Below are 26,726 nucleotides of genomic sequence, written 5' to 3' on the forward strand. Positions count from 1 at the left end.
AAGCTTTCTGCTTTCTCCTAATCCCCTCTCTGAGTTGCTTGCTCATCCAGCTTGGCCTACAACTCCTGCCCATGGTTTTTTTCCCCTTTCTTGGGATGCAGACTCCCGACAATTTCCGCAGTTGCGACTTAAAGTAATTCCAGGCCTCCTCCGCATTTAAATCCGCAAGTTCCTCCGTCCAATCCACTTCCCTAACTAATTTCCTTAACTCTTTAAAATTAGCCCTCGAGAAATCGAAAACCCTAATCCGAGATCTACATTTGTTTATCCTTCCATCTAGTTTGAACTGAATCAGCTCATGATCACTCGAACCAAGGTTATCCTCTACCACCTTTTCTTCTACGAGGTCCTCACTGCTCACGAAAACCAAATCTAAAATGGCATCCCCTCTCGTAGGTACTTCAACTACTTGATGAAGAAATCCATCCGCTATCACATCCAGAAAAATCTGACCCCTATTATTCTTGCAAGCACTTGTCCTCCAGTCTATATCCGGGAAGTTGAAGTCTCCCATAATCACACATTTCCCCTTTGTGTTTACTTCATTAAAGACATTAAAGAGGTCTCTATCCATATCCAAATCAGATCCTGGCGGTCTATAGCACACCCCAAGCACTATCTCAGGGGAAGCTCTAGTTGCTTTTTTACCCAGTGTGATTTTTGCCCAGACAGACTCTGTCTTATCCATTCCATCGCTTCTTATTTCATTACAGTTAATCTCATCATTGATGTACAAGGCTACTCCACCACCTTTGCCTTTCTTCCTGTCTTTTCTAAACAGCACATAGCCTTCAATACCTGTACTCCAGTCATGAGTATTATTCCACCAGGTTTCTGTTATCCCTATAATATCCGGTTTCACTTCATGCACCAGTAGCTCCAGTTCCTCCATCTTGTTACCTAGGCTCCTCGCATTAGTGTACAGACATTTTAATTTTTGGCGTTTCGTGTCAATGACATTCTTTCCCCCGTCGTGCACAGACCTTCTACCACCATCATCACTCATTATACCCTTCCAGCCTGACTGTGAACCACTGGATAACTACTCTCTGGAAATGGTTTTCCAGCCAGTTGTGCACCCATCTTCTAGTAGCTCCATCTAGGTTGCATTTCCCTAGTTTGTTAATGAGACGGTCATGTGAGACGGTATCCAAACCCTTACTAAAGTCAAGGTGTACCATGTCTACCACTTTACACAGCTTTTTGATGCTCTTGGGAGAAGTGGAGAGTATTGCTCTCAGCAGTTTGCTTGTTCAGCTGAAACACAAAACCAGCTTTTGGGAATGGAGAAGGAAAATGGGGGTTTAAGTCCATCACCATTTTGATGCTCTCATTTGGCCATGGTGTCTCTTGAGTCTTCTTGACTGTGCTTTTGCTGATCAGAGCAGCCAATGCTTTTGTGAACTCCCCCCTACAGTATATAGATGAACAGGGAAAGAAGCTACTTACTGATGCACTAGCTTTTCTTGCACTTATTTACTTCTGGGGTAAGTCTGATTCACTGCGCATGTGCAGAATTCACGTCTGGTGCAGAATTATTTTTTTTCCTGCAGAAAATACATTCTGCCCAAGAAGCGCTGCTGTTCCACCTTTCACCCACCGGAGGCCACTGTGGTGCATGAAGAGCCAACTGCGTTCATTCCATTAGCCTGCCCATGGAGCCCCGTTAGGAGGCAGTGTGAGGCACAGGGCGCTGCTGGGGAGATCAGACTGGGGTTCAGAAGGGCTAGTGCGGGGGACAGAGTGGACCATAAGGTCAGGAGTTAGTGGGTGACAGCATTGAGCCAGGGGCTGAATGGGAGGGGGGCTCCAGGGCCACATGGGGATGGGGAAGATGTGCCTGACTGAATGGGAGGGGTTTGGGATCAACCAGAGTGTGCATGGGGGAGTCACCAACTCCCTAACAATCGCTCCCCTCTGTCCCCCAAAGAAACTGTTCCATACTTCTCGCATCCACACTCAATAGCCTTCCAGGTTTGCTCCTAGGCTCCTTCCCGCTCCCTCTGTTCCTCCGTTATCCCTGACTCCCCCAAGCCTTTGCACTGCTTCTTAGGGGTGCGGGAAAGATGTTTCTATATTGTAGTTTAAATGAATTACTCAAAGTTCTTGTATTAATATGTCTAGTAAGGAATCTATCTGTCAAAAAAAATATTCCTGAGTCTTTTTTTTGTCTGTATTGTTACAGACATACTTACTGACAGGTATTTTGAAATAAAGTGCCAAAATAATTGAAACAAGTGTGATTATGTTGTGTTATTTTGACAAATAAAATATACAGAATTTTGCAGAATTTTAAAATATTGTGCGCAGAATTTTTAATTTTTTGGCGCAGAATCCTCCCAGGAATAGCACTTGCACCTGCCCTCACTGGTGCTGCACGTAACACTGAGAAGGTTGCAGTGATAATGCTTGGCTCTCCTGGCATGTCGAGTACCCTTGCTTATACTAAAGGCTTGAGATGACCCTTTAGGGAGAGTATTTCAGCAGAGGACAGCCTGAATTTGCTGTTCATTGGGAAGGCAGGTCATGTGATGTGCATTGCACATGACTTCTTGCTTTTCGATCTCTTTCCCACTCTTCTGTCTTGCAGAGCTTGTGCAGCATTTCTTGGAGCTCCTGCTCTGTGAGCATAACTACGTTATTGGAAAACTATGGCTTTTGCACCGCATCTAATTGAATGTGAAAGCTGACAACTGGTTTAGCTGCTGTGGTTTCCTATTCTGGAGTGCCAAGGCCACCAGGTTGTCAGCATGATTCACCACAACATCTTGGTTTGTTCTGCTTCAGTGGTAGTGAAGGGTGGTGCTAATAGGGGAAGGCAAGGGTCCTTGATGGAGGGCTGGCGATTTCCTGCTGTAAAATTAGGAATTGAACACATTTGCAGATGAGCGTTAGCAAGAGTAGTTGGGTGGGAATTTACTCATCGCTTTGGAGAACAAGAATGGAAAGCAGTTCTTGTGTGTGCTGATGCTCCTCCAAAGCCCCTTCTGAGCAAATCAGCTATGTAAAGTATTCATAATTCGATGAGTAGGGACTTCTGCATGTGGCTCCCAGCAGCACTAAATCTACCACGCTTTGCAATAAGACCTAATTCCTGGAGTATTTTGCTTAAAATAGTAAAACTGGATGGCTGTTAAGGGAGAACCAAACCAGATGGAAACAAATGACTGCTTTCAACCTCTTTCTTTTTTTCAGAGTCAGGATGCCGAGGAAGAAGAAGCATGCAGAAAGCCCTGACTTTCAGGACCTGGGCAGGGAGGAGGAAGAGCCGAGGGGCCTGGTCGACACCAAAAAGAAGCGTAGTTTTGTGGATGCCTTTATTGTTATATCTGACAGCGATGGAGAGGTCAGTGGTTAAAAAAGACGGAACCCAAAATCCTGACTGGGGCATGCTTATCTACTGGTGTATTCCTGAGAAGACACTGGCCTGAGCGGCACCTACTATGCATCTTGGGGCAGCCTGCTGCACTTTGCCATTAGTGGCCTGCTCTGTTTCTTTTCAAGGTGTATTTCAGATTAATCATGTCCCATTTGGCCACGAAATGAGCCATCTGATTGGCTGGCACTGAGTCATGTCTCTGAGATTTGATAACCAAAACCTGTCCAAACAGAATCTGAAATCTAATTGAAATCATGTTTCCTCAGTCACCTCGCAAATCTTTTTCCAACTTTTTATTTTATTGCTGTTTAACCAAATCACAGAAATGTGGTTCTGTTACATGCAAGTAACTGTTCAAAGTACAGCTAGTGTCAGATCATGAAACTGAATTAAGGAGGCTTGCAGGGGCGGCTCTAGGCATTTTGCCGCTCCAAGCACGGCAGGCAGGCTGCCTTCGGCGGCTTGCCTGTGGAGGGTCCACTGGTCCCGCGACCGGCAGAGCGCCCCCCACGGCTTGCCTCCCCAAGCATGCGCTTAGCATGTTGGGGCCTGGAGCCGCCCCTGGAGGCTTGAGTGTAATCCACTCTCATCCTTAACCACTAAGCTGTCAGAGGTAACTGCATTGTTTGTGGTAGCCTGAAGGTGACTGATAACGTCAGTGGCTCAGGGGAGCTCCAGAGCCTAGAAGCCTGAACTCATGACATGGAAGGTATGTGAAACAGGACCTGATTTGAAACAATATTTTCATTTGTAATTGTTAAGTCTTGGCTTTGCTTTGCTCTGTCAGAGATTTGGCAGCTTTAGCCTCTTTTAGAATTATACAATTTTAACAAGCGTTTCCACTCACTTGCAAGCTCTGGATCTTAAATCAAGTGCTCTTAGTGCCCACATCTAGAGCATCCGTCTTGACAATAAGGCAGTTAACATGTGAGGAGAGGGAACGCACTAGCAGTAAGCAGGAAAAACAAGCTGTAGGGCACATGCTATTGGCTGTTGTTTCTGCACATTATTTTCCCATTGGGAAATTCCCTTAACTAGACAGAGCTAGAATGTCTGGCAGTAATAGGTCACTGGGGCTAAACCCTCAAGCTCTGCAGTAAGCTAAGTTAACTTCAGATGTCTGCTGCATCGCTGGCCTTTACTACGAAGCCGATAAGGAAAGAAGAAACCAACAGCTGTAAGAGATGTTGACGTACATGAACGATCAGGACCTCTCATTGTCCACAATTATTCCTCTTAACATGCATGTGATTTGTCTCCTCACTTTCAAGCATCTTTTAAAACATGATTATGAAAAGATTAATCTCCCTGACTATACTGTATGATCAAGTCTATAAACAAAAAAGGGAAATCATGCCTCACCAAACTGTTAGAATTCTTTGGGGTGGGGCGGTCAACATACATGTGAACAGTGGGGATCCAGTGGATATCTTGTACTTGGACATTCAGAAAGCTTTGACAAGGTCTCTCACCAAAGGCTCTTAAGCATAGTAGGCATGGGATAAGGGGGAAAGTTCTCTCATAGATCAGTAATGTGTTGAAAGGCAGAAAACAAAGGGTAGGAATAAATGGCCAGTTTTCACAGTGGACAGAGGTAAATAGGGGGATCCAGTGCTGTTCAAAATATTCATAAATGATCTGGAAAAATGGGTAAACAGTGAGGTGGTGAAATTTGCAGGTGATACAAAGTTATTCAAGATAGTGAAGGCCAAAACTAACTGTGAAGAGTTACAAAGGAATCTCACAAAATTGGGTGACTGGACAGGAAAATGGCAGATGAAATTCAGTGTTAAGTGCAAAGAAATGCACATTGGAAAACATAATCCCAACTATACATGCACAATGACAGGTGCTAAATTATCTGTTAGCACACAAGAAAGAGACTTTGGAGTCACTGTGGATAGTTCTCTAAAAGCATCCAGTCAGTGTGCAGTGGCAAATAACGAACAGCATGTTCGGAACCATAAGGAAAGGGATAAATAACGAGACGGAAAATATCCTGAGGCCACTATATAATCTACAGTATGCCCACACCTTAAATATAGATTGTAGTTCTGGTTGCCCTATCTCAAAAAAGATATATTAGAATTGGAAAAAGTACAGAGAATGGCAACAAAAATGATTAGGGGTGTGGAGCAGCTTCTGTATGAGGAGAGATTAAAAAGACTGGGACTGTGGAGTTTAGAAAAGAGACAAGGGGGATATGATGATAGAGGTCTAGAAAATCTTGACTGCTCTGGAGAAAGAGACTAGGGACGTGTTATTTACCCCTTCCCATAACACAAGAATCAGGGGTCCCCTGATTAAATTAATAAGCAGCAAGTTTAAAACAAACATATGGAAGGACTTCTTTACGCAACGCACAATCAGCCTGTGGAACTGATCAGGGGATGTTGTGAAGGCCAAAAGTATAACTTGGTTCAAAAAAGAATTAGATGAGTTCCTGGAGGATAGATCCATCAGTGGCTATTAGCCAGGATGGGCAGGGTCACAACCTCCTACTCTGGGTGGCCCTACACTTCTGATGGCCAGAAGCTGGGACTGGACAACAGGGGATAGATCACTCGATAATTGCCCTGTTCATCTCCTCTGGAGCACCTGGCACTGACCGCTGTTGGAAGAGAGGACACTGGGCTGGATGGGCCATTGGGCTGATCCAATATGGCTGTTCTATGTTTTGAATACATTCTGGTGGCATAACTGGCCATATTACAGAAAGGGCTGCTCAGAGAACCCATTAATGAGCCACTTAGGTTCTGTTTAAGTGACAGCAGTTCACAGTCAGTTGGATAAGTGGGTTTATTCAGTCTGGTCTGTTTCTACCTCTAAATCCTTGGCTTCCAGATCCGGAGTTGTAGCAGTGCCCTCCAGTTTTCTCTCCTGGGAAGGATCTCTGCTTCCTGTGGGTTCTGAATAATAAATGCCCGGCTTCTGTAACTTACCCTCAGCCTTGCCGTGTACATCAAGTTGAAGTTTAGTCCTGAGCCTTGTAAGTGTTGATTTTGCTCCAGCAAGACCTTGTTACCTGTTGTAGGAGGCATGTAACTCTCCAGATAAATAGCAGTTTTAGAGAACAATAAATTCTGAGTTCATCTTGCAGTTGTTAGGCCATGGTTCAGGATTCAAAGACTACAAGGAGAGTCTTGGACGGCGTAGAATCAGTGGCCTTTTCCCTTGGCAATCTCCTGGCAGATATCTGCAGTCCCCAATTCTCCTCCTAGACGAGCAGATCTTGTAGCAGAAGCACCTGGAAAGCCTCTGGTTTCTTACTAGTGATGATCTCTGGCAAACTGGCTGACTTGGGAATTTCTTAGTCATGCTATATTGCCAAGCTCATCAGTGCTATTTTGCCAAGTTTCCTCCATTTGCTCAGGGCTTTTCAGTGGCATCTGAAAAGTTTCATCTGCAAGAACTTTTCTGGGTAGTGGGTTGTGTAATCCACACTTGACTGCCTGTGACTTATCCTGGAGCCAAGGAACTCTTGTCCTCCTTCTTGGAAAGGGTCAAGCAAATTTGAAACTCTTTTCCCAACTCTATGGGAACAGGAAGAGATGACCATACAGCATTCCCTGCACAAACCGAGGTTCTGGAAATGCTGTAGGAAGTCTGTGTCACCACATATAAAATGGTCCTGACACATTTTGGTTGGTGAAAGCCTCTGGGAAACACCAGGCCCTCTGTCGACAGAGATTGTTGATGCTTCCTTGAAGGACAATCTTCTGCCCACCCTCAGATCTGCAATATTTCAGCCAGCACTTGAGAAACGAGCTGACACTAGCATCCTCGCCAGTTACTGCTCTGTCTCCTGAGAAGAAAGATGCTGTACAATTTGACTTGTTGCTGAGTCCCACTGATAGACCCTTGTTAGCCAGAGGTGGAACCTAGCTCTAGTATGGCGGTGGTACCAGCCAAGCTGATGACCTGTGAACAGAGCCCAGGTAGCTATGCTAATACTGGTAATCGATCAGCAGCCTTTATAATAGGGATTGGCAACCTTTCAGAAGTGGTGTGCCGAGTCTTCATTTATTCACTCTAATTTAAGGTTTCATGTGCCAGTAATACATTTTAACATTTTTAGAAGGTCTCTTTCTATAAGTCTGTAATATATAACTAAACTATTGTTGTATGTAAAGTAAATAAGGTTTTTAAAATGTTTAAGAATCTTCATTTAAAATTAAATTAAAATGCAGAGCCCCCCGGACCGGTGGCCAGGACCCAGGCAGTGTGAGTGCCACTGAAAATCAGCTCGTGTGCCGGCCTCGGCACCCATGCCATAGGTTACCTACCTCTGCTTTATAAAGTGATTGTGAAGTGCTGCTGGTCTGCCTGTGAGGCCTTTCGCGGGGAGGATGGAGTCACTTGAAAGTGGTTTCACTCAGTCATCCTGGATAGAGCCCACAGGGCCCTAATGGGTAGCTGCTTCTATTCACAGAGCTCGTGTGAAGTCCCACAGAGACTCAGCATCCATACCAAACCCTTGGGAGAGGTTGCAAGATGCTATGGGTTGCAATGCCATCTCTGATGGCACGCAGCTCCACATCTCCTTCTCATCTGGCACAAACACCACTGTTACTCCAGTGTCCCTCATTTGAAGGCACCTGGATAAATAGAAGCAGGTTTATTCTCAGTCCATTGATCAAGATGACGTTGGTAGAAGGAGAGGAAGTGGTCTGAGGAACTGGCAGGAGCAATAAGCTCAATGCTTGGCTTCTGTAACTTACCCTCTGGTAGTCGAGGTAGTGTGTAGCTCTTGGCTTAGGCAGTGGTCTTGTGCCTTTCTTCTTGGATGCAGGCCTAGCCATGGTGAGAGATGGCTTTTTGACACTTCCACAGTGGGCTACTACAGGGCCCTCTACTTGGGGCTAACTGTGAAGGCCATGCAGTAGGTTCAGGTAGTTCACCATGTAGTCGTTGTGAAGAAGTGGGACTGTTTTTAATGTTTGCTCTGAATACTGTGTGGGTTCCTCAGTTTCCCCTATGCATTTCTTAAGTCTCTAGGGGGTTGAGAGTGTTGCAGAGCAAAGGGCCACTGCCCATAAATGGATGGCACTCTGTCTCCTGGCAACTAATGGCTAGGGCCCTTCCCCTGCAAGGGGATGCTAAAGGTGTCGGAGAACAAAGGAATCAGGTGACCTCCTGGCCCGGGGAAGAAACAAAGCCCAGAGAGGAGGGGCTGGAAGGTGAGTCAGTTTGGGGCTGGCTGGGGAAAGGAAGTGAGGGCAGATATGGGTGTCTGGCTCACGCCCCCGCCTCCCCCCAGAATGGACCTGGCTGAGGGGGTCCTGTTCTCTGTACCTACAAGCTCTATTTTAGACCGTGTTCCTGTCATCGAATAAACCTGTGTGTTATTGGCTGGCTGCGATTCACGTCTGACTGCAAAGTGGGGGTGCAGGACCCTCTGGCTTCCCCAGGACCCCGCCGGGGCGGACTCGCTGTGGGAAGCGCACGGAGGGGCAGAGGATGCTGAATGCTCCAAGGAGAGACCCAGGAGGTGAAGCCGTGTGAGCTTCTTGCCCTGAACAAGTCTGCTCCAAGGGAGAGGAGGTTCCCCAAAGTCCTGACTGGCTTTGTGGGGAGCAGTTCCAGAGCATCACCCGGGGACTCCGTGACAGTGGCCTACAATCTGGGTCAGGCAGATCTACGAGAGCACATTCCCATAGTGTTCCATGGTCTGCTGGCTCCCTGTCCACTTCCAGATCCATTCCAAGGTCCTGGACCATCTCTCCACTGGGCAAGGCCTTGCCATTTCTGAGGTTGGCTGCGCCAGCTGGGAAGTGGTGGCCTGAGGTCCCCAGGGTGAAACATGAGGAGGAGGAGGGCATTGTCAGGGAGGGAGGGTCCTTGGCTCTGGAACTTGCTATCACTGGCAATAACGGTGAGGCTGGATCTGGTGCCAGGGACAGCCCCTTCTCTTTGCACAAGGCTCTCCCTAGCGGAGCTGCGAGTCTGGCACAGGCCCATTGCATCTCGCAGCTCAAGTCTCTGCTTTCAGCAGGTTTGTGCTGATGAGCTGAAAGTCTGAGACTAATAGAGCAGAGTGTGACTGATTTCAACAGGAGCCTTGGCTAGCGCCAGGCGTGGTACTTCCAACGTGGAATTGACTTTCAACGATGAAATTAGCCTCCCTGGTGTGTGTGTGTTTCCCGTGCAGGGCTCCATCCTGTGGATTTGGCTCTGCCCTCTCGTTGCATGCTTGGTAATGCTGCGCAGTTGTGCTGTGCCGCTGACCGGCCCTGTCTCTTTGGTGATCTCTTCTGGCTTCCAGTGACCATTTCTTTTCAAGGTGATGCTGGAAGCAAGCTCCCTGTCAAGTGTGAGAGCAATCGCTGTGTCCGGGGCGTGGGAGGGGAATCAAACGAGCTGACTCTTCAGAGGCAGGGAGTTGCACCTGCCTGCATTGTGGCTGGATTTGCTCCCCGGAGTCTGTGCAAAGCAGGGTGAGCAAGGCAGTGTATTTTTCTACTGCCTCTTGGAGCCTGTCAAGAAAAGCAGATGTTTAAACAGCCGAGAGCTTTGGAAGCCAACCATTTTTGCACTTTTTGGACAATGCTTCCAATGAAATTGCTCGTGAGAGGGACCCAAACAGTAAAGAGCACATTCCTACAAGCAAGGGGGGCTGGGGCGCTGAGAGTCATGGAACCAAACTGCAAACCCTGCATAGAATGCAAACCACTTCAAGTCAGGGGGTGCAGCAGCACCCCCTCCCCCGCACCTCTAGCTCCAGTACCTCTGCCTACAAGGAGCAGGAAGCTTGGAGTCCTTCAGGTTGCTGTATTTGAAAGCTGTAGCCCGGAGAAGAGGCTTTATCCTGGGCTGTCACTGAGTGCAGCAGTGTACATTAGGTGCATCACACCAGCCATAGCTCTTAGTTTCTCCTTGTACATCAAGTGTGCGTGATGACCTTGGAACAAAAAGCATTGGCTGCAGCTGGGAGATATTTAATTGATTAAGGGGTTTTTTGGACTTGTGATCTTATTAAAGAAGCATTTGGTTGAGTGGCCTCTTGAGTTTCTACCGTCCTTGTCGGCAGATGAGCACTGTTAAAAGGTTGGGTCAGCCTATGGCAGGCCCCTCTATCCGCTGCAGGGATCTCCAGGCTGGCTTTGCCTGCAAGCCGAGTACTTCTGGGCAAAGGGTTTCTCTGCCCCTGGAGGTGCAGCCTCCCACCAGCAGAAGTAAAACCTAATTAAATGGTGCGTGCTGGTTCTTTGGTTCAATAAATAAGGAAGATTTAAAACTTTCTGGAGCTCAGATGCTCTGTGTGTGTTTGGGCTCATCAGGCTTCGCTGGATTCCCTTCAGCAGTTCTTTGCATTGGAGCTGTACAGCGGAACATTGTGAAGCAAATTAAACATTCCCCTGCCTATAATTTTACTCCTGAAACTGTTAAATGTCTAGACTCTGTGTACCCACAAATGGTAAAACAGAGGGGCCTCCTGCTCTCGGTAACTGAGCGTATGAGACTAGAGACACATCAAGGGATTCTGGTATCCCGGCATGCTGAGCTAGATCCCTTTCCAGTCATTGGCTCCATTTCCGGGTAGCGGGTTTTGTAAGTGTGTGTTCCATGCATGGGAACAAGCAGCATCTGCAAAGGGAAGTCGAGTACGTTCCTAAATCACGTCGGGGATCTGGGATGAGCACTGAAGGCAGAAGTGTTGTGAGTGATCGTTGAGATTGTTTTGGTAGTTGCAAGAAGGAAGGAAGAAGACTGATACAGCTCAACTGGTGGTGCAGCAGTGCATCGAGAGGTGGGCTGAGGATTACAGAGTCTGCCTGGATTATACAGGAGGGGGATAGACCCTCTGAGGCATAGAACTGGCAGGCCAGTGGAATATTATTTTAACTGCTGAACCTTGGGTAGGCTGAGGAGGGGTAGATGGGGAGCTGGAGGGGGGAAGTTACTCTAATCTCAGCTAGAGCAAATCATGGTGTGAAACAAAGTGTTGGCTTTGGGGACAGAGCAAAAGGGGCAGATCTTAGAAATGACATTGAGAGCGAAGTCAGAGCCTGGGTGTGGTTGGAGAAGGGAAAGGAATAGTTAGAACTAATCCTCTGGTGCAGGGGTGGCCAACCTGAGCCTGAGAAGGAGCCAGAATTTACCAATGTACATTGCCAAAGAGCCACAGTAATACATCTGCAGCCCCCCATCAGCTCCCAGCACCTCCCACCCACTGGAAGCCCTGCCAATCAGTGCCTTCCCCTCCCTCCCATCTCCTCCAGATCAGCTGTCCCGATCAGCTGTTTTGTGGCATGCAGGAGGCAGGGGGGGTTAGAGGGAGGGCATGGCAGGCTCAGGGGAGGGGGCAGGAAGGGGTGGAATGGGGGCAGGGCCTGGGGCAGAGCCAGGGGTTGAGCAGTGAGCACCCCCTAGGCCCATTGGAAAGTTGGCGCCAGTAGCTCCAGCCCCGGAGTCAGTGCCTGTAGAAGGAGCCACATTTTAACTTCTGAAGAGTCATGTGTGGCTCTGGAGCCCCAGGTTGCCACCCCTGCTTTGGTGGGAGCAGGAGCGTAGGGATAGGCATGCTTGCTCATTTTGATCCAATTCTGCAATCCGTGGAGGAAGGGACTGCAGTAGGTGTAATGTATTAGGGGTTTCAGGAAACCACTTAATAGTGTGTCTAGCAAAATCTTACTTGGATAAATAATTCAGCTTGGTGTGGGTAGGGACACTCCTGGGCTGATAACCTGCTACAAGGGTATCAGCAAAGGGTAATGATAAATAGCCAGGAATCTAGTTCAGCAGAGGTCAGTAGCAGAGGCCACAGGGGCTGGTGTTAGGACGCTCAAAAAATCCACTGATGATATTAAATTGGGAGGAGTTCCCAACACATCAGTACAGAGAGACAGTCCAGGATAAAAACTCTGGGCAGGAAACAGCAAAATGTAGATTTGGTTTGGAAGGCTGCAGCGTAGCCGTCCAGGGTAAAATAACCTGAAGTGAGCACAGCACCTGGAAGGAGCAGCCTGGGACAGGACAGCGGCTCGAGGTGGAGGGTGAGGGTGAGACAGGTGGCAGATTCCAAACGTGCCTGACACTAAATGTCTTGGAAGCTGCAAAGTAAGAGAGCTGCTGGCAGGGAGCAGGGAGATGTTAGTGCCTCTCCGGCTCTCCCTGGAGAGCTGTTCCTTGCTGGGCCCAGCTTTACTAAATGATGCCTACTGGAAGGAATTCAGTGGCAAGCAATGTAAATAGCCAGGGATCTTCAGCAGCTGCCTGATGTATGTGGAAACATGTGGCTTGACTAAGGCCTAACAGGGCAATGTATGTAAGTACACTTGTCATTTTAGACGTGAATAATTCCATTGAATCAATGAGCTTGTAGTAACACAGGTGCTTATGCAGTTTGCTGAATTGCAGGAAGCCACAAGACTACAAATGGTTGAAGGCTGCGAGCACCCAAAAGGAATGGCTGATGGGAACACGTGGAGGTCTAAAGTACTAGGATAAAATTAGGGGCCAAGTAGGCTGGCTGTGCTGGCTGGGAAGGGCATGAGGCTGTCTCCCCAAATGAAGAGTTGAAAGCCCTGCCTCTTGGGGCTTTTCGAGCTGTCCAGGACAAAATGCTAGAAGCTCTGCTGATGGGAACTGTCCTCACTTGCCAGTCTGCTGGACGTTAGGCATTTGCTTATGACTCTCAAGGCCAGACAGGTATAACAGGTGCACTGCATTGCAGTGACTGGCATGAAGTCTGTTGTCTCTTTCAGCTCCTGTTTGCATGCTTTGGTTGCTCTTTTAATGGTTACAGAATGTTCTTCAATGAACATTTGAAATTCAAATGTCACACAAATGGAGGATGGTTCCTCAGAGCCAGTGTTTTAGTCTGCGTGTCTTGGGGAAGGGCCCCACTGCTTGTGTCGTTCATGTACTTTGTTTTTTCCTTTGCAGCAGGAGTCCAAGGAGGAGAATGGATTACAGAAGAAAAGAACCAAGCAGCAGCTGGATAGAGTGAAGTTTGCTGCTAAAAGAAAAATTGCACGTAGGTCTCACGTGAGCTGAGTAGAGGGCAACTGGACTGTGGTCAGTATTTTTGGGGCGTGGGGTTTTAAGCTGACCTCCTTGCACAGTGATGAATTTCACTCTTCCTGAGTAGACTGTCTGTCACTTGTGTGTTCACCAGGATGAGAGTGCACACACTAGTGCCCCTTCCTAGGTGTGTGTGCGAGCGAGCGCATATCGCATCCAGTATCTAGATGAGGTGTGGAGCTGTCAAGGAAATAACTGGGTCCAGCAGCGCAGGGGTCAGGCTGCGTCCCCAGTAGAGCCGCTGGTTGGGAGCCTTGGAGGCTCTGGAAGGCAGCTCCAAATAACATATCCAGGTCACAACAAGACAAGGAGTGAAACGTTGTAAGTGCAGCAGCTGCAGTGAGGAGCAGATCTCTGACCCTGCTGGGACGCCGATCTCAATGAATGGGGCTTGCCGTTTGGATAGTGCCGTCGCCTGTCACTGCCTGCCGCTTGCCCCATGGCAGACAGATAACGGAATAGGGCAGGGGCAGGTTTCCTGAAACGGCTGGAGGAATTGCATTAAAATGGGACTGAATCATCGACTGTGTCCCTCGTGCGTGTGGCTCACATATGCATGCGCTCCTTGTGTAACGAGAAGGGTGCTGACACTCCTGGCTCTGCAGCCACTCTGTTGTGGGTCGGGACCTTTGCAGTTTGCTGAATCTGGGCTAAATGGGGCAAATCCTGCCCCCTTGTCTGTGGAGGCAGAAGGCTAAGCCCTCTGTGTGAAGTAGCTGGAGTGGGGAACCTGAACGAAGGAGTGGGGGGGAGCTAGGACTGGGGCATATCCATTGGCCATTCCTTAGCATAGAGTTGGCCCAGCTGCCACAGAGGTGCCGCCTGTCCCAAGTCTTGGCTGGGATGACTCCTTTGCTGCTCCACAGCTGGTGGGTGTGCAGGGGGATTGGCGTCCTGTCCCTTCAGCTCCCCGCACACAGCCAGCTGCTCAGACAGAGGCCTGCTGCAGGACTTGGGGCATCACGCCTTGTGTGAGCTCTTACGTCCTGACCTCGGATGGGGAAGGTTTCCATGTGATTTGGATGCAGGTCTTGTATTCTCTGTGGGAGAGGGGTCAGCTACCAATAATTAATTAGGCACTTTTCAGTTTCAAGGATGCACTTTTATTTATTATAAACGAGAATGAGGTTTTTGGTGTTTAAGCTTTGCAGTAGAAATCTTTTTTTCTCTGTGTATTTAAATGTGTTCCTTGAATTGCATGGCAAATTGGTGTCGTAAAGGCTCTCTGGAAGCTGCCTCCCCATGCTGGGAGCTCTCTCCAGGCTCTGGTTTGTAAAACGTAGCCTCCCGTTCTTGCCTTCTCGCCAGGTTCCTCATTTGAACCTAAGCCATAAATCTAATAGATCTGTGACATTTGATTCAGAGACAAACCCACAGAAATCGCCCTCTGTCTTTTCTGGCTGAAGTTGGGACTTTAAAGCACATTGGAACATCTTTATTGTAATTGCACTCTGGATATGTGGAAATGGCGCGATTCTGCATTTCCATTTTGAGTTAATCTCACATTAGCAAGTGTTAGAACTAGAATTAGTGGGGTTGGCATCTCATTCACTATGGAAATGTTAAAAGGAAACATAAATTGCACAGTAAATTGCCATATTAGCATTTTAAAAGACTCTGAAATGTTTTAATTTGTTTAGGGCTGTGATGTCTTAAAAACACTCTGTCTGCATCTCTCTCCCCTGCCACCATGTTTCTTGGCTGGGCTTGGTCCCAGTGGGTATGGGCTGTTGGATTTCATGCCTTGTCATGATGGATGTCTTCAGTGTCTCTTGGAGTGTGGTATGTAGGAAGCTCAGCTTTGGAATAATGGAACTACTGCTCCTTAAAAAATACAAAGCAGAGGCATTCTTGTGGGAAGACTCAGGGTGGGCATGGGCGTGGGCTCACATGTGCCCCTTACTTGCTGGCTGGTGGTTATTTCTCTGAAATCCTGAGAATCTGCCATCTCATTTGGACACCCTTGAGATTAATCTTGCCTCCTAAAGCACAGCATCTATTTTTGTGCCTCAGAGTTCTGAAATAGTCTGTTTGCACACATCAGTAGGAGGCCAACACAATACTTAGAATTTCTAATCACCATAAATTATGCCCAGTATAATCAACATCAAGCACACACACATTGCGAGTGTCTGCATGCAGTGCTTCGATACAATCAGATGTACTATTCTGGGTCTCTCAGACGAGTCAGTGTACAGACAGCTCAGCTGAAACAGATCAGCCCCTTTGGATTTTACGTGATCTGAGCGGCTCCATCCACTCTCCGAGCAGTGGTGTATTTCCAGGTGGAGCTGGGCCTGGGGCTTCCCCACTCCTCAAAGCACCTACACACCTGGGGGGGAAACAAACACATTTCAGTTTTTTCTTGTTGGTTTGCCAGAGACAGCACTTTTCTAGCTTCAGAGGTGGGGCCGTGTTAGTCTGGAGCTGTAAACAATGACAGAGTCCTGTGGCACCTTATAGACTAGCAGACATACTGGAGCATGAACTTCCGTGGGTGAATACCCACTTCATCAGACCCACGAAAGCTCATGTTCCAATATGTCTGTTAGTTTGTAAGGTGCCACAGGACTCCGTCGCTTTTCTAGCTGTTCCACATCCACTTGGTTGAAACTGACAACAAAGGTACAATAGGAATTTTCTGAGAAATCGGTGCATTTATTGACCTGCCTGGATGTCGATAGCCGCATTCTGCAAACACTTGTGCACCTGGGTAACTTTAAGCACACGGGGAGCTCCAGTGACTGCAGTGGGGGTTCTTTATATGCATAAATGTACTTGCATGTGTACATGCTTGCCCAGTTGGGTCATAGTCTTGCCTGCCTTACAGGGCTTGGGGTTTGAACAAGACAGGTGCTGGCTGAGTGCAGAGTATTGTTATGTTTGGTGACAGGACCCTTCTCTGATATATGGAGAATTGTGCAGTGTTTACACTGACAAGAAAATTCTCTTTTCATGGTTCCTTCTAGCTGGAAAATTACAGCATGACTTTGTCCAAGGACAAAGATTCCCCTGGGTCCTGAGTGCGCTGCAGTCTGCCTTCACTTCACCTGTTTCTCTTTTTCTTTTCTTGATTAATTTGTAAAGAAAAATACAGAAACAAACAATACACTGCTCTGAGATGGCCCCAAAGTGAATGCAGCAGTTGTAGTCAGAATAGTTGGAAGAATGGTCCAACCTCACTTGAGTGGAGTAAATAACCTTGTCAGCACAGAATGGGAGAACATCCCCAAAATGTGATGTCCCGTGGCTGGCTGAATGCAGTTGTGCTGTAATGTGGTGTCATTACGCAAGCCAACACGTTCCTCGTTTTTCTCGAGTGAAGCAGTGCTGCTGGATTCTGCTTGCAGCTGGTAGGCAGCAGATGGTTTAGAAAGCAGAGGCCAGGAATCCCTGGGTGCGGCTTTACTGGGGGACATTTCTCCTGTGAAATGGGCTGGGTTCGAGATGCTATAGCTGAGAATGAGGAGGCCCTTTTGTTCAAAACCCCAGTGTTTAGTTGCTTCTCAGCTTTCGGGATAGGAGGGCTCAGGCTTTGTTTTACCCCCAGGTGCAGGTGTGCACATGCCTGAGAGGGTTGAAGGACATCTGCCAGTTGTGTTTGAGTTCTGACCATGGCAATGTCTTTTTCAGCTCCTAAGAGAGCTGCTGAGTTGCTTTTCCACATTCTCCATTCTGCAGGTGTTGTGTATTTTAAGCATGGTGAAGAGTAGGGTCGGAATCTAAGTAACTAGGTGTTCTCCCAAGTAACTGCTTTGTTTGAAAAAGGCAACTTTGCGTCTAGGTTGCTGTGACTGAAGAATCCTTTGGGGAAGAAATGTGCTGCTGAACTAGCAGTTCTGAATGCATCAGACCTGGCAGAGTGATCCATTACAGCAGTGATGGGAGCAGGGCGAGGGGTCATTCGCCCCTCATGGCAGATCTTTCTGGGTACTGTCCAGCAGATACAGCTTGCACCTGCTTGCTGGGGTGAGCCCCTTGCCCTGCTCTGCAGTAGGGCCTCCCAGGATATCGCACACCACAGGGCAATGTGGCCAGTAATAAAGTGTAATGCAAAGGAACTGCTGCTCTGTCAGTGAGACTGAACCTTTTAAATACCTTCGTTCGTGATCAAAGTCTAGCTTCTTCCTGTGTCCTTAGGTGCACGTCCTGTCTGCAGCAATGCCAAATGCTGCCTCTGTTGCACGCTGAGGGCATGAAAAGTCCTTTTGTAGTGACTACACCAAAGGAGTCAGAGCTGAGATTGCTATGGAAACCTTAACTGAATGTATGGACTTTGGGTCAGTGATTCAGCATTGCACAAGTGTATTATTTTGCGTTTAGTACTGTCTGTGCCCATATCAAAAGTACCGCTTAAGGAAAGCTGAGATTTAACAGCTTTGGTCTGCTGTAAGTTTTTGTCCTAGGAATGTGAGAGTCCCTAAGTACCTTCGTCCATGTGCCACATACGTGCTGGGTGTGTGGGGACATCCAGGAATGTTAATCTGAATTAATTAAGGTGTATATTTGAAGTGGATTAGTTAAACCACATTAAACCCTTGTTTGAATCCTCCTCCCGCAAGTCAGAATTGAAGTGGGTTAATTCAGTTTAGTTTGTTTAACTTCTGAAGTGAATTCAAATACCGAACGAAGAGCACTTTAATTCTGAATTAACAGCATCCACACAGTGGTTAATGTGGGTTAACGAATCCATTTCAAATTCACTCCTTTAGTTCATGTGGATTAATTTTCCTGGATGTCCCCATATACACAAGCCTGTAGCATTACACCACCAGGTGGGTTAACCTGGCTTCTTTCTTTAGAGATGACTGAAGATGAGCAGTTTGCACTGGCTCTGAAAATGAGTGAGCAGGAAGCCAGACAAGGGAACTGCCGGGAAGAGGAAGAAGAGGAGCTTGTGAGGAAGGCCATCGCCGAGAGCCTTAATGTAAGTGTGCCTTTGTACAGAGACATACAGAAATGTTGCTTCACATATTCCCTTTGGTCTCCATGCAGGAAAGGAGGCTGGTTCGTGTGGCCTGACGGGAGAACTGTAGCAGTTTGGGTGACTTGTAAGGAATGTGGGGACTAACCTCGGTTGTTCCTTGTGGTGTTGTGCAGTATCTGTGTGCGTTCTGCGCTCTGGGTGACAGCAGGGCGTGCACGGCCAATATCCTTGGCGTTTGTTTTTGTAATAAAGAGTGTATCTCTTGGAAAGCAAATCTTTTGTTTTTCAGAGCTGCCAGCCTTCAGATTCCCCTGCTGCGACCTCTACCCCACCTCCTGCACAGGCAACGTGCGAGCCAGTGCAGAGCCACCCGGCTGAGCGAGGAAAGGCTGAGATCCATGGAGCTGTGCCACCCTGCCCCAACTCCCCGCAGTCGGAGGGCAGTGCCCACTCCTGGAGCACAGAAGCTGACAGGAATGGACAGACAGGAGTTGCCAAGAGCCCCCTTGTGGTGCTGACGAGGTTAAGCCAGGAAATAGTTGAAAGCTCACTACTATGCAGCATAATCGTGTCTCCAGGGAAGAGCCAGCCTTTAGCAAAGTCAAATGAAAAGGCTTCCTCGCCAGCAAGCAGCCATTCCAGGGACACGTTACCCAGCCCTTCTGGGGAGAGCCTGATCTCCCTGAGCCCCGCCTTTGGCCGTGTTACTCCGGGCGCTTGGCAGCTGACGCCTCGGAGACTGTTTTCTGGGTCGTGCAGCACTTCAAAAGCAATGGGTGGGGGACAAGACAAGCAAGCTCTGGCCAGCACTGGAAGCTCTGTGGGAGAGCCCATGGCTGGCAGCTCAGCAGTGCTCCGGAAGGGCAGGCCCTTGGAGCCGGGTGGCATTCCAAGGAAGAGCTGTGGAGCCGGAGGCCCTGAGTGTGCTCCACAACGTGGGCACAGGGGACGAGGCTCTGTTTGTGCTGAGCACGTGGAACGGAACAAGGTGCCTGACAACGCACCCGAGCTTTGTACACTGAGCATGGCTGATGAAAAGTGCAAGCAGGAAGATGCTAGAGACACAGTGCACTATTACTGGGGTATTCCATTCTGCCCCAAAGGGGTGGACCCAAACCAGTACACCCAAGTCATCCTGTGCCAGCTGGAGGTGTACCAGAAGAGCCTGAAGCAGGCTCAGAGGCAGCTCTTGCAGAAGAAGGAGTTTGGTGACCCTGTCGTGCCCTGCTCTTTTTCCCTGAGCCAGAATGAGCATGGGAAAGGGGAGCGAATAAACAGGGCCAATGACGTTCCCGACAGCACAAATGGTGGCAGGAAGGAGCCAGAGAGTGCTGCCTGGCTTCTCGCCACAAAGGACAGGGAGCCCGAGCAGAATCCAGGGCAGAACTTGGAAGAGGAAAAGAACTCTGCGTCCGAGGATGAACCAACCACCAGCTATTGCCAGGTAATGGAGTCAGCTTGTACATATTGTACAGACAGGATGAGCAGGGGGTTCTAATGCTCTTCATCTCTGTCTAGAGGCCAACCTGTGCAACAGACCAGACACCAGCAAAGGTCAGTGCCTTTCATTTCTACTGTTTGTGCCCCGTGGCTCGCTTCCCCAATCACAGCTCAGCCCCTCTGCTGCTGTGGTCAGCTCCCAGACTGCTCCGAGCACTGCCGGGCATCTCACATGTAGAGCAACCTGCCTGGCAGCGCTCCAGAGCAGCACCCGCTCTTCCAAGAGCTTCATCCCTCGGGATTCAGAGCTGCTGAGAGTGTGGAGCCTTAGTGCAATCCCAGGCAGGGCTGGCAAAGCGCATGTGACCTGTGGCACCGCAGCTTAGAGCCGGCACAAGCTTTCCAGGCGGAAACGTCGTTCCAGGCCAATGGCCTGCCCTCTTCCTCAGGTGGGTGGGGTACCGACCTTTTTCTCTTGCGTCCTTTCTACTGCAGACCATAGAGTGAACTGTGTGTGTGCCGTTTGCCCAAGGGTTGTGTGTGGTAGCAGGTGCTGTCCTGGACGAGGGAGTTTGCAGTGCTAGTCGGCCTGGCCCGAGTTGTTCTGCCGGTGGACGCTAGGTGTCGGTGTTTGTCCCTTTTCAGGGCTCCGAGGCGGTGCTGAAGACAGCTTTCTGTCACTGCTCAGTTTAAACAGATTTGGTGTCAGATGAAGTATTTATTACTGCTATATTTTAGGTTTGTGCCAGCCTTTTCCAACCCTCATTTCTCATACTGACTTACTCCCAGATCCTTGTACAATTGTATCTTCTCCGGGACGGCCAGCTCCGCTCTGTGGTTCCTATTTCCAAGTGTATTTGATCATTGACCCCAGTTAACAGAAAGATACTTACCTTCCTCTGTGATATTTATATTCTGTCTGGTACTAGCGACCGCTCTCAGGAAAAGCATCGTGTCTGCATTGTCTATAGAACGTAGAAGTGCCGGGCGGTGTGCGCTCAGCTTTCTTTCTTTCTTGCTTGGGCTTGGATTTGGAGGCTATATTTAAACAAGCCTTAAAGGTGACCTGCAGAGGGAAAAAATTGGCCGTGTGCCCTTTTTTGGCTTCTTTATGATGGATACAAAGGACCCAGGAGATTTGTGTCACAAGCATTTTTTTCTCCTCATCTTTTCCATTAGAAATTCAGGTCTTGTTTAACTTGGAAGGCTCTGTGGTTACTGGAGAGCTAATGAAATTATGGGCTCAAAAGACACTGGGAACTGCCCCAATTGAGGGAGGAAGGAGGGACTTTTAATCACATCGTTTAAAACTGGGGAGGGGGGTTAATACATATTTCACCCTAGTGCCTAATGAGCTTTGGGAGACAAGATGTCTCAGAGATGCACGGCGGGAGCTCACTGTGCTCGTCTTCCAAACCCCCAAGGGGCCTCCAGCAAAGCCAGGGAAGAGCAGATTTGACCCTGCTGATATTTCTAAGGGGGCAAAGCCTGAAAACTTTTCTGTGAAACCCAGAGCACAAAACCCTGCAGGTCTTTATCTGCCACAAAGAAGCAAAACCAAACCAAAGAGCGTGCATTCATTTTACAATCCCCTTTCCCGGTGCTAATGGAAGAGTGGAGCCCCCCTCCCGTTGACCTCGAGCCACTGTAGGTGACCTGCTGCCAGGGTCAGGATATTTACAGCTCACCTGAGCCTTGGCTGCGCCAGGTTTTCTGTCAGATTTCCCACCGCTGCTGTCACAGATGTTACTTCACTGCCAGCTGTGGTGATGGGAACCCAGGGCCAGTGTAGTTCTGATCCTGTTTGCAGTCGGCTGCCGGTGCCTTCCCATGGCGGTAACCGGGGTGGAGCTGACAGCAGGGGTGGGAAATTCTAGGCCAAAACTCCTGGTGTCATCACAGCCTGGGGGGTAGAGGGTGACCAGATATTCCAATATTAGGGGCTTTGTCTTATATCGGCAACTATCCCTCCTCCCCCTGAAAAAAAAAGGTGTCCTGATTTTCACACTTGCTGTGTGGTCACCCCGCCTGGAGGTTCCCCGTCCCCAGGCTGCTCTTTGTGGTCTGCTTGTGTTGCTGGGGCAGCAGCTGGCCATCCTACCACACCCACTTGGAGTGGTAACTGCTTTTCTGCCAGTCCCTCTGTGATCAACCCCCTCCCCTGGTGCCGTGGCGAGGAGTAGTGCTTGTGGTAGCCCTTCTGTACGCTGCCCTGGGACCCAAACCGGGCGAGAGACCTCCCGGATCTGTTCATTCCATGACTGGCCCCTTGATTGTCCTCAAATTGCCGGTGAGCCCCATTACATTTTGCTAATCAGTGTTGTCAGAAAAATGCACCGTTTTCAGGCTCTTATGAACAGAGCTCAGAGTGAATTGAATTGAATCCTTCCTATTTTTCAAAGCCTTTCACGCATGCAGGCGGGCTTCTGGGCTCTGAAAGGTTTGCGCAGAACGGTGGAAGGGAGCTTGGGAAATCTCAGCCAGCTCTGGAGAATGAGGAACTGGCTGCTAATGGCCTGTGTTTTATTTATGCTCAGCATTGTTTCCTTTCCAGGCCTCCCAGGCGCTCTTTGCGGAGGACATGCCTGAAGATGGGGAACCAATGCAGATTACACAGAGGTGAGGAGCAGGGGTCATTTCATAGCCTTGGTTCCTGGACACACAACCCTGCAGCCCCGGCCTGGCAGCCCAGGCAGAAGAGTGCTCTGGGCATGGTGTAGGCTGCAGCGGTACAGGCTGCTGGTAGATGTCGGTGGACGGTGCCGGCCAGAGTCAGCTCAGAGATGATGGGGAGAGGAGAACTCTCGTTGTTGTTTGACGACAGCATCCCGACATGGGCTAGGGCTGTGCAGGGCAGCTGAGTGGACGTGATCCTGGCCCTGGGGAGCAGCAGTCTAATCTGACTGAATGTAACAGAGCCATAGGATGGGGCTGGGCGGTGAGGATGAGACACTGCAGTAGGATTGCATGGTCTTTCCAGGAAGGCAAGTGTGCAAAGTCTATTAAAAAGGGATTTCGTTGAAGAAGAAAGAATAGAGGGGAAGGCAAAGAAAATGTCATGCTAGAGACAGGGCACGTCTGTGCCCCAGATAGAAACAGCGCTCCAGGGAAGCCAATCCAGGCCTCAGCCAGTGGCGGCAATGGGCCATGGCAACACAATTCTCCTTTGGCTTTACCTCTACCCCTTTTTCTGGTAAAACCAGGTTCTGAAGGGGACCCCAGGAGAGTTGGCCTCTGGTTGCCATCTCTCCCTGCAGGGCTAGGAGACATTGGTTGGGGTGGTTTGCGGTTCTTATTGCAGACTAGATAAGCTCTGAGCAGAGGCATGTGGGGAGGACTTGGGGAGCAGTTTACTAGGGAGGTTTCAATATTTGCAGGCGTTGCAAGCCCAGCTGTGGGAAGCTGCTTGATTCTCATGGTACTTTAAACTACTTTTATAGTTCAAAATGCTTTGGGCATAAAGCTGCTGCCTTTTCCCTGCCTGCTCTCCACTTTCTTCCCCCCTCACTGAGATGGCAGTATTTGGCCTGAACACCTGAGATTAGGGGCAGGGCTTGAAATGCCAGCTGATTGCTCACCTCGGGCCAGTAGGAAGCTCGCCCGGTGGAGCAAGGGGACCTACGCTGCCTGGCTTCTGCAGAACTTCAGCAGTTTTTTTAAAATGCAGAAAGTTTCTAGCTCTTGTGGCTGTGAAGAAAGCCTGCAGGTGTGAACCGATGCAATGCTGGCCTCTGTTGCCACCCAGAGCTTTCCCAGGCAGCAGAGGCAGTGAAATAAACCAGACTCTGGTAAGTGTCCTGGCTGCTGAAATGTGCTTGAGGAGTATGCCCTGTTAGGCTACTACCAGTTGTCAATTTCAATCTGTGCTGCGTGAGGCTGGTGGTGACAATGATCCCCTGAAAGAGGCTGGCTGGTGAAGTCTTCCCTCCCTTGGGAGCAGCAGGAGTCCTGTGGCTGGGCCATGAAGGAAGAGGCAGCTCCTATCCCCAGTTTCCAGATGGGGGACAGGAGGGTGTAATGTTTCAGGTACCCAGTAGCCAGAGCCTGTTTCAGAAGGTGAGGCTCCCTAGCAGAGACCAGGGCAGCACCCTGGTAAGAAAAGCTGGGCTGGATGCTGGCTTTGCAATGTAAGGGGTTCCAGAGGGCTCCTGCATCACCCTTTGTGTCCAGGTAGCAGGTTTAATCCTCTGTTCGATCTGACCCATGGGCAGCCAACATGCCAGAGTGTGGCCCTGTGAATGCTGCAGTGCAGCCGATGGCTGCTCTCTTTCAGCTCAAGCTTCGTTACTCCCTGCTGTGACTTCTCATTTCAGCAGACAGCCCCAGTGACAGCAGATAATGGTGGCTGCAGTCTTCTGAGTTGTGTGCACATCGAGCGAGCTCTCTGGCTGCTGGCAATGTGCCAGTGCAGCCCTTTGTTGGGCAATGTCTGGGCATGCTGGGCAGCCAGCTGCTGGGGCAGCTACAGGAGAAAGCCTGCTCGGGTGTGGGGCGCCTGGCGCAGCATTAGCAAAAGTCGCACAGGCGTTTGAGTCCCATGCTCGGTGCAGAGCGCAGCGGATCGGACTGTGGTTCTGTGATTGGTACTCAGAGACAGGTGATGTAGCAAGCACAGTGGTTTGACTTTAAATTGATTAGCCCATTTTATAACTGTCCCAGTAAGTTGTGTTGTGACATTCTTTTTGAAGTGATCCCAGTGTTAACACACGCAGTAAACCATGCTCAGCTTGGGCTCATAACAAATGCTTTGAGATGGTTCCTTTAGAAAGAAGTGGCTTGGGGTTTCCACTCAGAATTTGGTTATTTATCATAAATCGATGGTGGCTGTTTCCTCCTCTCTAGTGTGTGGTTAAGTTAAATAAATCTTCAATTGGCAGGTGTGGGGATTCATGCTTTTAAAGAATTCTTGCATACTCGCTGAGGGCGGAGGGGGTCAGCGTGAGGAACAGGCTTACTCCACAATGGCTTCCTGTTTCATAAAGCGGTTGCACTCCAGCGAGAAAATGGAGGAACTGGAAGGTCAGACAGAGGAGCCAGACATGGTTACACACTGCACAAAAAGCCACTAAGCTAACATTGGCAGGACTCTGCTGTAGGGAAGCTCTGAGTAGTACCACGTTCCTGCTGCGTTAGAAAGCCATGTACAGGGATAAAAAGGAGAATTAGCAGTAAGGCTGGGGAGAAAGAGCAGTACAGTGTCAAGCAAACCACCTCCTCTTTTGTCTCCAGCGAGTGCCTTGGTGGAGGTAAGGAAGCACTGCTACCCGCAGAACTCCTAGAACTGAGAACAGAAAGGATCAAAGGCATCTATTAGTGCTGAGCTGATATTTTTACTCCTCTCACCTGACACAGTGACCCTCCAGATCCTTTTATCATGGGCTTCTAGGAGAGGGAAGTTCCTTTCAGCCATGCGGCGGTGCCTGGCATTTAAACCTGTCTGTTAGTTCTCCGGGTCCTTTCTGGCGGTCAGACGGTAATTAGCCAAAGATCCTGGAGTTTGTGTGTGACCCAGCTGCATGCTGTGACTTTGATTTGATTTGATTTGACATGTATGTGTTTGCTCTGATAGCATTTCTGCCTTGACCCCATTTGGCAGTAAGAGGAGCCCAGACATTGCCACAGAGAGCCCTGCTGAAGAAGAGATCACTGTTTGCCCTGGTAAGAGCCCTACTGAAATGTACTGAACTTTGCACTGGAAAGGACACATCATCTGCTCTTTAAATCCCACATTGTTCTCCCAAAAGAGGAGCCCAGCATTTTTCTCTGTTTTTATTCACGGAGGAAAACCAAGATATCTGTGTTTTCACAGAGCTGAAATTCATGTGGCTGGTTTGTTTCTTTTCTTGGTTGTGCAGCCTGTGTTTGCCTCTTGATTTAAAGCAGAAATTCCATACTGAGAAACTTTCCAATCTGTCCATCTGAGCCCCAGGGTACTAAGGAACTAGCTGAAGCAACTCAGAACTGTTAGCGAATATCTTTGACAGCTCATGGAGGATGGGCAGGGGTGACTCTATGTATTTTGTTGTCCCAAGCATGGCAGTCAGGCGGCTTTCGGCGGCGCGCCTGCGGGAGGTCTGCCGGTAACGCGGATTCGGCGGCGTGCCTGCGGGAGGTCCGCCAGTCCCGCACCTTCTGCGTACCCGCTGCCGGATTGCCGCCAAAGCCGTGGGACCGGCGGACATCCGCAGAAACACCACCGAAGGCTGCCTGACTGCCGCCCTCACAGCGACTGGCAGGCCGCCTCCCGTGGCTTGCTGCCCAGGCACGTGCTTGGTGCGCTGGTGCGTGGAGCCACCTCTGAGGATGGGTGAGGTCCCACAGGACTGGGGAGGGCAGAAAGGGAAAAACGGGGAACAAAGAAGACCTAGGGAATTATAGATCACTCAGCCTGACTTCAATACCTGGAAAGATACTGGAACAAACTATTACACGATCTATCTGTGAGAACCTAGAGGATAACAGATTATAAGGAACAGCCAGTGTGGATTTGTCGAGAACAAAATCATGTCAAACCAAACTAATTTCCTCCTTTGACAGGGTTATTGGCCTAGCCAATATGGGGAAGCAGTATATGGGATCTAGCTTGATTTTTAGTAAGGCTTTTGAACGCAGTCCCACATGATATTCTCATAAGAAAACTGGGGGAATGCAGGCTAGATGGAATTGCTGTAAGGTCGGTGCACAACTGGTGGAAAGTCTGTATGCAAAGAGTAGTTATGAATGGTTTGCTGTCAAACTGGGAGGGTGCATCTAGTGCAGGGGTCCCCAACGTGGTGCCCGATTGCCATCTAAATGCACCTGCGTCCTGGCTGGCGGTCGAGCATCCGCCTAAATGCCACCGCCGCCACAGTCCTTCATCTGGCGCCCACTATGTAGTGGGAATCCTGAAGAGGCCTGTCCTGGGTCCTGTACTAGTCCATATTTTCATTAATTACTTGGATAGTGGAGTGGAGA

General features: G+C 49.1%; 1 protein-coding gene across 9 annotated transcripts in view; it reads left to right on the top strand.

The window, feature by feature from the left end:
• The window catches only part of UIMC1 (ubiquitin interaction motif containing 1), a 69,228-nt gene that overhangs the window by 17,248 nt on the left and 25,254 nt on the right, over window positions 1–26,726 (top strand). For 7 of the 9 annotated variants that reach the window (XR_004001720.1, XR_004001715.1, XR_004001718.1 and 4 more), the window contains 7 exons: window positions 3,196–3,346; window positions 13,268–13,358; window positions 18,208–18,332; window positions 18,622–19,776; window positions 19,851–19,886; window positions 22,327–22,391; window positions 25,342–25,430. Coding sequence is in view for 1 of the 9 variants with exons in the window: in XM_030573710.1 (XP_030429570.1) it covers window positions 3,196–3,346; window positions 13,268–13,358; window positions 18,208–18,332; window positions 18,622–19,776; window positions 19,851–19,886; window positions 22,327–22,391; window positions 25,342–25,430 (1,712 nt within the window). In the remaining 8 variants the exon portion in view is untranslated. The remainder of the gene's footprint in view (window positions 1–3,195; window positions 3,347–13,267; window positions 13,359–18,207; window positions 18,333–18,621; window positions 19,777–19,850; window positions 19,887–22,326; window positions 22,392–25,341; window positions 25,431–26,726) is intronic. The other 2 variants (XR_004001716.1, XR_004001717.1) reach the window with 2 other exon arrangements.

Source organism: Gopherus evgoodei, chromosome 8 (assembly GCF_007399415.2).
Source record: "Gopherus evgoodei ecotype Sinaloan lineage chromosome 8, rGopEvg1_v1.p, whole genome shotgun sequence".
NCBI classification, from domain to species: Eukaryota; Metazoa; Chordata; order Testudines; family Testudinidae; genus Gopherus; species Gopherus evgoodei.